Here is a 14,028-nt window from a genome sequence, read left to right as displayed (position 1 = left end):
GAACACAGCAGAATCAGTATGTACGCGCTAGAAATGGGCTAAACTGCTCTTTTTGCGGAGCAGTGACACCTGCTACTGCTCCGGCAACAGAACAGTGACAAATAGCTGCGATTTTTCGGAACAGCTCCTGGTAGCACGCGCATACATTCCTACCGTGATATGTTCCCTTATTTCTGCGTCAGAGTTCATAAATCGACACCTGTCGTGCTTAATAACGGCTAGCGCTAGGAATACTTTCGTTATGCGCTGTTTTTTATGTGCCAACTTTCGTAGATTTTGCTCAATTTGTTATTTCGCTTTCGCATTATTTATTTGAATTTGATATAGCATAGTGATGTTATTTTGTCCTAAGTTACTACTAATAAATTTTTATTACAAATAAAATTGGAAATGGATAAACGAAGAAAATCTTTCCTGTGGAATTTATTTTTACCAACGCATGAAAGTAAAGCATAATATATGCAAGCAAAATACTTGTTATAAATCTTAAATCACCAATTTAAAAAGACACATAGAACGACGACATCCTACAGTGAGTACAGTACCATATATTCAAAATTTTTCCGCGAGTGCAACAAAAACAAATGAAGAACAGTCGCATGTTTTTTGCTTAATCTAAGTGATTTTGTAAAGAAAAACTTTTAAAATATTTGTAGAGCAGCAACCAGCAATACACGAATTGCTCTAATCGCTGAAATACAATGTCTTTAAATCAAACGCGACTGTACTGCCACTGTATTATATGTTTAGTGTGTGACACTGTGACTAATTCAAGCGCAGATCGCAACGGCTGAGCGAGAATCTGCTCTGCTGCGGCCGGCACGCCAGAGCTATGTCTCTGGCGCTAGTAAATTGCACTTTGCAGTAAACGCTCCGAAAAATCACCGCTTCTTTTGTCGCAGCGGAACAGTCAGCTCCAGTGGCAACTGCGGGACAGTGCCAAAGTAGCAGACAGTGAAAGAGCAACACATCTCTAGTACGCTTTTACAAAACTATTCTACATGAAGTCCGCCAAGTTCAACACTCCTCCAATCTTTTTCTAAATGCATAGGTCGAATGTATCATTTCTTCATTTACTTGGGCAATAGCTTCAATTATCCTGTTTTTCAAGAAATCAACATTGTGCTGCACTGGTTCTCTGTACACTCTTTCTTTCAAGAAGCCCCAAAGGAAATAATCAAAATACCAAAAATTTATAGAAGGCAATTGTTGCCAATAATTGTTTGACATTAGGTGTTAATATTTAATTTTATTCAAATAATGCTTACTTTACAGCATCGCATTTATCTTGTTAAATGTTACGGTATCGATAACATTTCTTATAGCCAAGCAATTGAATATCCAGATGTTAAAGTTACCCGCCAAAACCTGAGAAAACTAATTCGAAAATTTCATTTAACTGGTGATGTAAAAAACGTAAAAAGGTCAAAAAAGACACGATGACGATGATGCAGCCACAATACTAGCTTTGAATTCGGTAGAAGAAAACCCGAGACTGTCACTAAGGAAGATATCTAAACAAATCGATGTTAACAAGACACATATTCAGAGGATTTTGGTAGAAAATAAGTTTAAGGCTTTCAAACCAAAAGTAATTCACACTCTAGAAGTTGGTGATGATGCACATCGTTTGGAGTTCTGTTTAGAGATAGGAGTATTAACTAGAAGGCCATGCTTTCATATTTAAACAAAGTTTAATTCCAAGCAACTTTTCCCCATTACTTTTTCACGTAGCGTTAAGATTTAGGGTATTTTACTCTTTACTGTTTTTACCTTTTTAAAATTTTTGAACACCCTGTACATTAAATTGAATTAAATTGAACAAACGACTATTTTGCCAAGGGCTTCTGGACAAGCAAAAATTTTTATGCAGAATGATTTTTTTTGACAATTGAAATTTTGTATCCATTTCAGGTATAGGCAACCCGAACTGGGGACACCCTGTATATGGCTAATAATAATACATTTATGGAATCCATCACATTAAATTGATTAATAAAAGAACATGGCCTATATTTATGGTACATATAAATTGCCTTCATTACTTTTGAAGTTAGTTTTCATGCAATACTGAGCTGTATACCTTGTTGTAGTACTGCTGTCTTCTTTTTCAAATTTTTAGAGGTAATTAATATGAATTTTTATTAAATTGTTATGAAATAAAAATAAATTTAAACATATTCATTTTTTTATTTAATAATCTTGGTAATCATACAATAAACTTGGAATATATTTATTGGTACAATAATATTTGTTCTGTATGCAAAAATAGAATAAACAAATTTTATGAAGATAAGTACAATAGGCAACAAATCATACTTTAATATTTAACTTCTCCAGAATATCATTTTTACCAGAAATCCAGTCTTCAATTTCTTGTACCCTGAAAATAAAAAAAATATCTAAAATACATAAAAGATTTCTGCTTTTAAACGTACGTTCTTGGGACTTTTGTTAAATTAACAATTCCATCTTTCGTAACTAAAACGTCATCTTCAATACGAACACCTCCAAATCCTCTAAACCTTTGCAAAACCTCCGGAACCAAAAATTTCGACTGCTTTGGATTTGCCAAAGCTTGATCCAACAGCTAAAATGTTAGTACATAAATTAGTGTTAAAGAAAAAAATACTTGAATTACTAACATACCGGATCAATGAAGTAGCAGCCGGGTTCAATAGTAAAGCACATATTCTCCTCCAATAGCCTAGCAGTGCGTAAACTCTTAAGCCCTGGCCTGCTGGAACGTTCAGGATGCCCCTTAAGGTAACCTCCAACATCATGAACATCCAGTCCCAATAAGTGGCCTAAACCATGAGGTTGGAAAATGGCAGCTATGTCTGCGTCCAACATTTCATCTACGGATCCTTTTAAAATACCTCCTTTCTTTAGTTCTTCCAATAATACACGATTAGCAAGTACGTGCATATCACTCCAAGAAACTCCTGGCTTCCCAGCTTTAAAAACTGCTAAATTGGACGCTAAAACTGCCTCGTATATTAATTTCTGGTCAGGAGTAAATTTCCCAGAAACCGGGAAGGTAACAGTTATATCAGCAGCATAACCAAAGTAGTTGGCTCCCATATCAAACAAGCTGAAAAAATTGAAAAGTAATTAGGTATTTTTTTTTTAAACGAGAAAATAATATTAAATAAAAATTTTACCATAGTGTCCCATCTTTCACTGGATAATTGTTGGGAGCTCCTGCATGACCGTAATGTAGAATTGCTCCATTTGTGCCTGATCCACAAATACAAGTGTACGATGCATGTCTACATCCTCCTTTTCGATAACAGTAGTTCAAAAATTCTGACTCGCACTGGTACTCGTACATATCAGCTTTTGCAGTACGCATTATATGCATGTGTGCTGCGGAAGAAATTTCTACAACGTATTTCATTACTTCAATTTCAAATGGAGTTTTATAAACTCGCCTGAAAATAAGCATTATATTCCAACTTGTTCCTCTGAATATATAAACTTTTACTTACAAATCTGCAATAATTGGAAACAGTACTTCATTATCCACAGTGTATCTACAAAATTATAAATAATTAATGAAATAACTTTATTGTATTAAAAAATAGACTCACTTTGAAATTTCTGCAAAAGTTGCTTCCTTAGCTACAAGACCACTATCAGTGTTTGGACCTTTCTAGATAAAAAGGAATGTTTGTAAATACCACACACACAAAAAAAAATTTCATGAACCAGAGGGTAGACCCCACTGTTCTTAGGTTTTTGTAGTCGCTGAAACCGTATGTGACCATAAAAAATGATTTCAATTGTCCGTTTTCCCGCTAGCACCCCCCAAAGGGGGTTAAATTTTAAATTTTTGTACAAAATTAAGATGTATGCGTATTTCTATGTTTTTTGGGATGCTGAAACCGAAAATGACTACAAAAAATGATATCCACTTACTTGATTACCCCCTTACACTCCCTTACAATCATTTAAAAGAACCAGCAGGATCCACATGAAAGTTGCCTCTCGGTAAATTGCGCTAACGTTTTCGGAAATAAGAGGAGACCCAAAGTTTTCATGGGCTCAACGCTCAAAATTTCAACGATCCAAAGTCAATTACCTGTTAATTAGACAAGTTTAAGAGTACCCCCAGCTCCTATGTCGTAAACGTCAAGACTTCACCGATCAGAAATATCAGCTCTTAGATGTATTTATGATTTGGTTCAACCCTTAGCGAAACCCAGGAACAACGGCGTGGAGGTGGTAGGTTTCTGTTCCCCTTGGGGTGCTTGATTAACGTGAGTCCCCTTGCCTCTCACGGTTCGGGGTGCTTGATTAAAGTGAGTCCCCTTGCCTCTCACGATTCGGGGTGCTTGANGAACAACGGCGTGGAGGTGGTAGGTTTCTGTTCCCCTTGGGGTGCTTGATTAACGTGAGTCCCCTTGCCTCTCACGGTTCGGGGTGCTTGATTAAAGTGAGTCCCCTTGCCTCTCACGATTCGGGGTGCTTGATTAACGTGAGTCCCCTTGCCTCTCACGATTAGGCATTTACCTCTTTCTATGATACCGAATTCTCTTGCTTTCAAACGATCTTCTAAGCCAGTTAAACTGTTATCCACCTTCACCGCGTGGAGGTCTTAGTCGCAAAAGTAGATAATGAATCAATTCTATTCCGGAGGCATAAAAAAATAAACGTAAATAAGACATTAAAATCAAAGAGAAAACAAAATGCAAATGGAAAAAAAATTTAAATATTTTGTCTAGAATAAGGTGTCAACTTCAAAATATCAAAAGGCAAAATAAACACGGTTATGATTAGGGCAGAAATCATAACTCGGTTTTAGCTTCCCAAAAAAAAATAAAAATAATAAACATGCATCTTAATTTTGTACAAAAATTTAAAATTCAACACACTTCAAGGGGTGGTAAGGGGGTGCTAGCGGATAAGAGCGGGGTTAAATTCATTTTTTGTAGTCATTTTCGATTTCAGTGTCCCAAAAAAAACATAGAAATACGCATACATTTTAATTTTGTACGAAAATTTAAAATTTAACCCCCTTCAGGGGGTGCTAGCGGGAGAACGGAAATAATTTTTTATGGTCATATTCGGTTTCAGCGACCCCAAAAACCTAAGAATAGCGAGGTCCTACACTCTGGTTTATAATTTTTTTTTTGTGTACCTGTGTTATTAAAGTTACATACCAGCGTGAGCAGAGACCCTCTATTGATTTTTTGCAGAATTTCATCCAACTGAAACAAAAATGATTAACTTAACAAACTTAAACAAACAAAAGTGTTGCCGGAAAATCATTCAAACGTTGAAGTGTGCCACTGTGGACTTCCTCGCTTTCTATTAATTTTGAAATAAATGAAATGGCCAAGACTTTTCCCTTGTTTACAATATGTATAAAAGGTGAATGGCATTTTATTAAAAAAAAGAATTATCATGAAAGGTTCTACGAGGTATTAATAATTGTTTGATTTTCAAAATTAAAACTGTATTTCAGCGGAGAACACGTGGAAGATTTTATCTGTTCTGTTACACCTTGTATTTTCTACATATAAGGCTTACACAGTAAACAAAATTAATCCTTTCCATTAAAGGATTAATCATAACGCCAACGCAAGGGATTGGCGATTTTTTTTTCGTGTTTCAATTAACAACTAGGGATCAAGAGGGTGATTTAGAGAATGCGGCTGGTTTGTGATATTTCATTGAGTATACCTACCGTAAAAACGCATCACAACACGATACGTGGTATAACGATTCTCGACATTCATAACAATCATTTGTAACAATTACCTCATTAAAAATTGTTTAAGATTAAATATTAAATTAAAAATGATGTATTCATCCTGCATGGAACATAAAATTTACTAAACTGTAACTGTACCGATCAGTTTTAAAGTTCATTGAAAAGAGCGAGAAACGGACTAAATAAAAATACTCTGCACCGGTAAACTATTAAGAGTGATCTGTTACGATGAATCATGTAGGAATAACCCATGTTTTAAATTAAATTTATATGAAATTCTTAAAAAGATTAGAAAGGTGAATGAATGCTAAACGATTTAGTTTTTCAGTACAACAAATTTATTGATGGTCAAAAATATAATTCAAAATATGTATTTCTATAAATCTAAACTGGTTATGGTTTATTTTATCTGGTATAATACATTTAATCAAGTTAATACCATAAAAATTAATTATTCCCCAAGTATGAGTGTAGTGTTTCAAATCTTTATAATATTCTTTTCTTTCGTGCATTCAAGATGTTCCTTTATACTGGAGGTATGCAAAGGGAAGTTACATAGGTAAAAAACATTTTATCGGTACGATTACCTTTAAAATAATAGCAATACCGAAATGGTTTAGAATAGTATTGTTTATGAGATTAGTGAAGACTCATGTTTACTTTTGTTGAGTAAATATGTACCAAGGTTTTTTTTGTTGTATTGTGATATTCCAGTGTCACGATCGCTTAATAATTTAATTGTTTTTATTTCTATTCTACTTGTCGTCGAGTCCTTTGTTAACAAACTAGGCAGTGATTAATACACTTTCAAATGATTATTCAGGCATTTACCTACACATAAACGTTAAATTTTGCATGATATTTATGATGGGTGCAGCTATTAACAACGTATTTTTAATATGTGCCAAGGCTGAGATTGAAACAACACAATAATTTACCCTAATTTGCTCGCGCAGAAAATATTCATTTTCGAATTCATTGTTATGAAAAGTTATTATTTTGCAATATAACATATATCTTTTAAACTCATCTTTTATGATGAGCTCTAAAATTCCTCAACATTAGTCAAAAAAATAATTAAATGTACATAGATCCTTTACTTTATTTTGTTAGTGGTACTACTGTAATATAGCCTTTATCCTTAACTGATATTCACAAAAGAAAGGTAAAAATGTTAAAGGATGGGGAGTAATAAGGCAGTCGCCAGTAAAGCAATGTAAGATGATGTTTTGAAACTGAAAATTTTACAAGCAGGTAGGTATTTCTAAAGCTTCCTTAGATTTTGCAACTGAGAGAATTTCATACATTTAAAATATTAAAGAATTCATTCAAATCGTGCGCCACGTGGTGTCCACTTAAGTTTTTCCTAGAAAAACATGTTTATTTTGTAGACTGCATATTTTATTCACAGCTTAAATGCGTAAAAGAATAATCAAAACAGCTTTCCTGTCACTGGCAGACAAAAAGATTGAGGCTCCGATAAGTGAATGATAATAAAATAAAATCCCACCGCACAAAGAAAATCAATTTTCGAGTTTTATTTCCTGTGGTAACATATCCTCCGCGATTAAAAACGTATTAAAACAGATAATGACACTTCACTAGCCATACTGGATAAGTGATATTTAATGTACTACAGATCAATAACGTTTTATTTCTATCATAGCCACCCAATTAAAAACAATTGTCGTTGTAAATGGAAACAGTAGATTAGAATTTAGGTCGTGCTGTCTCACTTGAGCATGTCCAAGTATGGCGAAACGCATTACGCAAAAATACCAAATAAAGGATGCATTTGTAGTAAAGAAAAATTATAAACGTTATACAGATCGCCTTGAATGCAAAGAAAAATGTTTACATAAGATAAAATACTTCCCCATATATTTCTTAAAAGTACAACTTTGGTCTTACCTGGTCTACATAATAAACGTGAGTTACATCGTACTTATTTTTGAAGGCAGTCAAGGACACCAGAGGCCCCATCCACACAGCGTACTCGGCTGGAAAGCGAGGGACAAACAAATAGGAGTCCCCTGTAGATACATCGATGGCTCCATAACAACCCGCTTCAGTTGTGCCAAAGCACCAAATAAAATATGATTCCTGAAACGGAAAAATACATTCATAATAAAATGTTAAGTTTGGTAATTAAAATTTTTTAAAATTTAACCCTTACAGATATAAAGATAAATATTTTTAAGGTATTAAATATTCCGGCATGTACCATTTTCGTCTTTGTTTAAAGAAGGTAGTTTTATTTCTACGAATCAGGTCGTACGACGGTTTTGTGTTCTGGTAAAATTTAACGGTCGCTGCATTGTATTTTTAAATCGCTAAACAGACTTATTTTTGTGCATAGGTGCAACTTGAGAACACTGGCTTATTTATAGCACAATTAAAACACGCATTAATGAGTTGCAAGTTGCGAGCAGTAGAACTTTATTAAAAAACATGATTAAAGAATAAAACGACCCAATTAGCAAAATAATAATAATAATAATAAAGTGCACATTCAGAAAATTTTAAATATTACATTATATTTGTCTTATCGCGTAAGAGCGTCCGTTATTAATCGAAAAACATTTTAATCGTTAGCCAAACCAGATGGCGACGAACAATAAACATTTTTTCGTGAATTGAATGAATTATTTATTATTATTATGCCATTTTTATAAGTGGATATTAACACAGTTATTTGCACGTTTAATATACTTTTTCAACATCCGGAGAGTAATTAAAGTACCGGGTAGAAATTTCATTCAAGATTTGGATTCATACTGGAATGTGACTGGATGAAAATAAACATTTACACACAATTAAAGAGACTCCTGAAACAATAGAATTGTCACAATCGTAATGAAATTTTACATATCCCCATTGTTTCGTTAAAAAGTATCTCCTTTCGAGCAGTGAAAGATCTTTTCCAATCGGTTTCAGACTGTTTCATAACACTAACAACCTTCACGTGGCTGCAAATGTTGATCAAGGTAATGTTGTTAATTGTGTCTAATCACTCAAACTCAGACATGACTTTGAATTAAAACATACCCAAGGAAAAGCTGAACTAGAATGACAACAAAGCAGTGGTGGAGAAAGCGCCTAGACATGTTTCAATAACATTACTGGAATATACACACCTTTTTATATCCGAGGTTCAAATATTTTTAGTACTTTCTGTTTGCACCGCATAAAAATTAGTCGCCTTTGAAAGAGTGTTGATAAATTCGTAGTCATTTTGATTATCATTTCACTCATACAATCAAATTCCAAAGTAGACACGTGGGGCATTTTTAGATTTTACCTAGGTGTTTTGTTCTTTGGGACACTATTGTTTATCTATGCACACCACTGAGTTTTATACAGATAAAATAGCATCAATATAAAGTAAAGCAGGTCACACAGGTTAATAATTATCCAATAAAACTTAACAGGTAACAAATAATCGTATCAAGTTTAATGATATTTGACACACATAACCAACAACAATGTAGTGTAAAATATTAGATTAGAACGCGATATGCTACACCCAATCAACGAATTTAAAATACGAGTACTATCTTGACTCCATCAATTATTTCTCTATTAGTCTGCTTTCTGCTGTAGAAACTGAGAGGTAATTTCATCGATATACTGAAAACTATATTTATCGATACAAAAATTATATTTCCTTTATCAGACGCAATTAAAATGTGAGTTCTATAAATTTGTGAACATATTTATATTTATCTACACACGTGTAAAAATGTGGATTAGATATTATAGTTTTACTGATATTGACGAAAATACATGTTTTTATTTCGTTAGGTAATAAAAATAAATCATATAAAACATTGCAAAGACTCATTTGATTTAATAAATATTAATGCGTACAAAACCTTGAATAGTGGTTTTGCTTTCCTTTCGAAAACTTTTCGCTTCTTCCGAAACTTTCGTGAACCTATTTAAAATATTTAGCTCTTCGATTTTTGCTCACCGCCTAAACTTTCACCCTCTTGCCTGAATTATACATACAAGAACATAAGCGATAGAGATATAATTATATAATTCATTACATCGCCCTGGTGAATGAAGTCTATTTCTATACGTACCGATATTATAATACAATGAAATTCTAAACAAACTATAAATGATTATTGGAAAGCTCGTTGTGGTCGTACTAATTTGATTTTTCAGACAATGGTTTTGTTCGAACATATTCTATCGTTCTTATTACACACATTAACTTAAAATGCATGAAGTAAAAAATTATGAACCATAATCATTGAAAAAATTATGAGGCTTAACCGGAAACCGAAGTTTGCTGGCAATTTTTTCACTTACTAAATTATTTCTCATAAAAAGCCCCAACCAGGCTTTTGCGAGTATTTGTGAAATAATATAGCGAACATCAAAAGTAAAAATATCTCATTTATTACATATTACAGAGAATAGAATTCCTACTGTGCCGATTCCTTGTTTCCAACGCGTATGCTTTATTTTAGTTTGTTGGTACTTTTGGTACTTCTTCTTAATTAATTCCGAAATATTTCAGTAAACATTAATTAAATTTAACCAACAGACGGATATATTAATCTTAACATTTCAGAATTATTTTAGAACTTGGATTGATGTGGTTATACATAACATATATGAGCATGTTTCACATTTAAATGTGTATTCGCGATTTAGACACTGTCATAGTGGTATTGTCTTCACCCATCTTTATTAAAATTTATCTTATTCTCTAACAGCAGTCTAATAATTAACAATTTACCACACATCCTACTATACTACCGTAATATTATTTAATATTATCATTATGTAAGAATCGTTTCGATGTCTTTTATAGCATGTTTACAGAAGTATGTGTAAGGTATCATTTAATTGAATTCTTAGAATGTATGTAATAAAAGGGGCTGGGTAAACACTTAGTAGAAGGTCAAATAAAATAATATGATATCGTAACTCTGATATATAGAGCAGCGTCGACATTTATCATTCTGTCGGGTCTTGCATTGAATTACAAGCAATATACAAAAACAACAATTCGCATATAGGAAATACTCGATAAAAGCAGAATAGTTATTTTCCGCAAGACAGAAGGCACGGAATAAAATGACCTTTATACTTTATACTCAATAGTTTGGTTTTCTCCAGTTTAGACAGGAGATGCAATATGAGTCACTGCAAGAATACCAATTAGTGTAAGGATGTGTAGGACGACAACTTACCCAAGGTCTTCGCAGTCTATTTGAAGGCATTAAGCTAATATTAAACTAAGGACACGATGAGCCCTTCTACAATGATTTTCTTCATTTTAATAAAATATACATGAGTGGATGACTTAGACACTACAGATACGAAAAATTTTGGATGACTCACCACGTCGTTAAAGCAATCACATTTGCAATTAAAGATTAATTAAAAATAACATTTGTTGATGGACTATAAATAGAAAAATGTTGGAAATGACAATATGGTTACGATTCCGAGATTCCATTGTTAAAAATTGAATTCGTTTCCATAAATACATTTTATTTCAAAGTATCTGCAAATAATAGAATGAAATAAATCCGAGACCATTTATAAATCTCATATTTTCGATTCTCTGATGTTTTGAGCGATCTCTGGTTCAAACGCACAGACTTGCCCGAACGGTTCTGTTTGTTTGTATTCATAGCAGTCGATATCGCCCTAAAATAAAATGAGTAACCACCAAAGTTCGGTGTTTCAGTAGACCACACTATCGATCACATATAATGTTTTGCATGTTCGTTAAACTTTGTTCCATAAATAACCGGGAAATGTTTAACCCAGTCTAGCCACTTGGAAATTTAACAAACGCCTCTAAAAAAATCATAGAGAAACGGCAATTCTCACCAGTAGCGCGCGAACGCATCGAACGTTTGTTAATATTTATACCATAAAATTCTCTCATTTCTGATCAACCGACATTTGGATGCTGCGGTGGCACCTCCTTTAGGAAGGAAGCCTCATCAATATCGTCATAGAAAGACTTCTCGCGACTCAGATACCATTATGAAGCAAATCAATAGCTTAAGAAGGTAGACAAATTTAGGCCGTAGTTATTTTGAAAGATGTATAGTGAAAGACGGAATTTCGCAAGGATGTAAATGTTATGTGGTAATCAATTTAATGAAGCCCCCAACATTGGATATCAGAACCCGTCTTTTGTAAGTTATGGGGATTAATTAAACCTTACTAGGGCATTAGAATGTAGATATCGAACATTTCGGGGCAAACATTACCCACAAATCTTATTTGACGAATTTAATACATCGATATTTCTTTTTCAGCTATAGTTTTGATTAAAACTTTTGAAGAATATCTAGGAAAAATCCAGTATTTTTGAAAGATAGAAACCGGTTTTAATGAAAAAGTGGTATCGTTTCCAGAACTCGATAAGTACCTGAAAATCGATATTATTATTTCGTAAAACAAGTTCAGAATATTTATTCAATATCGTTTATATTTACGATTATTTTACTTGAATCACCATTATCTACGTGACACCTTCAACGATAATGTTTTCAAATGATTAACCAAACAAATATCAGTAGATCCTGTTACATTTTATATGGTGTAAATAAGTCGCAATATTTTTATATACTATTATCCTCGTAGTGGTAAATATTTATTATTACTTGAACTCTGTAAGAGAAATTCTGTTACATAAATGTGGTTTAATTGTGTCTTCGTTTAAATACAAGTTATATACAGTTAGGTCTCGACTTGGCAAGCAACGCAGTGGCGTCCTAGAAAACACACCATTGTCTTGCTAGCCGATATTACGTTCACATTACAAAATATGTTCTAAGGTTACATATATTTTTAATACGAATATTATGTTTGTTGACCAACTAACTGTTCACATCTAAATAAATACATATAGTCCAGTAGACAGGTGTTCAGAGGTACATAGTAATTCTTCACAATAAAATGTAAAAGCGCCACATAACGTATGGAAAAAATTTTACAAAATGTTTATTTCTTTGTTTTTCTTCATTATTTCGGTTGGATTGTGTTCTGGATAAATGTGATTTTTTTTAAATTACGTATTTTTTAACGCTCTTTCAAAATCCGACCACATAATTAAAAAAAATTAAAATTATACGCTGAAAACTACGTTTTTCGTTCTACGACCACGTATAAAACCTTCTAAATTGAGCTAAAATTTTACAAAATGAACTTGATTATAGGGTGTCTCAAAAGTATGCAGTATTTAAATTGTGCGCCATTTTGCAGGGTGCACGCTGCGGTTAGACAAAATGGAGCGCCACACGACGTATGAACGAATGAAGATTGTAAAAATTCATTATAAGTACGGAGAATGTGTAGCTGAGACTGTGCGCAAATTACGTGGAATTTTTGGCAGACAGAACGCCCCGAATGAAACAATTGTGAAAACATTAGTTGCCAAATCTCAACGAACAGGTTGTAGACAATAAAAAAACAAGACGTTCAGTCGAAAATATACGGTGAGTGATAGTGTATCCCGTAACCTCAGTGCACAATGCTGCCAACTCTTCGGAAGAAAAATGGCGCACAATTAAAATTCTGCGTTACTTTGGGATACCCTTTATATACTCACCATATTTCGTAAAGAAAAAAACATTTTTTACGACGTAAATTGTCATTTTTCCTCAATTTGGGGTTTGCGGCAAACGCCCACAATCGCGATGTTTAGCGCCTCCATCGACTGGACTAATAAATTATTAGATACGGAGGCAGTCCGTCCAAATGTTCGGATTGAAAACATTTTGAGAGCCATCCCAATGTTTTGATTTGAAGACTTTGTTATTGAATGCGATAAAAACAGAATTTTGAAACACGTGCTCGTGTTTATTAAACATACGTAAACTTTCCGGAAAACGCATTATATTTATATATATACAACTCCTGAAAAATACGTCATAGTGATCAAAGGTCGAGCGAGTGCTTTTTTTCGCGGAAAAGCCAACTAAGTGCCAAATTTCAATATTTTACGTTTTAATTCATCGGTATTGAATTTCTCATTGGAGGGGTATGGGTTAAAAATAGGACAGTATTGCAGTGGAAAATATGTTTGTTTCCTATAAATTTAACTGCAGCAATAGGATGGAAGGTCACATGGTCAAAGTTCATTCTAATTAAACTAATCAACAATACCAAATGTTTGGTGGCATAATACGATTTGAGGAAACGGTAAAACTGTGTATACGTTAAGAAAAATAATTAGTTTGTATTTATTCTTGTTAAAAGGGAAGTTCCATTTAAGTATTAATTTTTATATTGAACGGTACACCACTGTAACGTTAACGGATATTGTG

The 14,028-nt window shown here is 33.3% G+C and overlaps 1 protein-coding gene across 2 annotated transcripts in view; it reads right to left on the bottom strand.

Annotated features, from left to right (window-relative positions):
* Positions 1-2,170: 2,170 nt before the first annotated feature.
* LOC108906259 (xaa-Pro dipeptidase) overlaps positions 2,171-14,028 on the bottom strand; it is a 65,212-nt gene continuing 53,354 nt past the window's right edge. For both annotated transcript variants that reach the window (XM_018709473.1, XM_018709472.1), the window contains exons 3-10: positions 7,631-7,822; positions 5,166-5,213; positions 3,594-3,655; positions 3,492-3,536; positions 3,165-3,434; positions 2,650-3,094; positions 2,439-2,590; positions 2,171-2,383 (exon numbers count right to left, since the gene is read on the bottom strand). In XM_018709473.1, coding sequence (XP_018564989.1) covers positions 2,314-2,383; positions 2,439-2,590; positions 2,650-3,094; positions 3,165-3,434; positions 3,492-3,536; positions 3,594-3,655; positions 5,166-5,213; positions 7,631-7,822 — 1,284 coding nt within the window. In that variant the 3' untranslated portion in view covers positions 2,171-2,313. The remainder of the gene's footprint in view (positions 2,384-2,438; positions 2,591-2,649; positions 3,095-3,164; positions 3,435-3,491; positions 3,537-3,593; positions 3,656-5,165; positions 5,214-7,630; positions 7,823-14,028) is intronic.

This window comes from Anoplophora glabripennis, unplaced genomic scaffold (assembly GCF_000390285.2).
Source record: "Anoplophora glabripennis isolate ALB-LARVAE unplaced genomic scaffold, Agla_2.0 scaffold32, whole genome shotgun sequence".
NCBI classification, from domain to species: domain Eukaryota; kingdom Metazoa; phylum Arthropoda; class Insecta; order Coleoptera; family Cerambycidae; genus Anoplophora; species Anoplophora glabripennis.
This window is presented reverse-complemented; position numbering and strand designations above follow the sequence as displayed.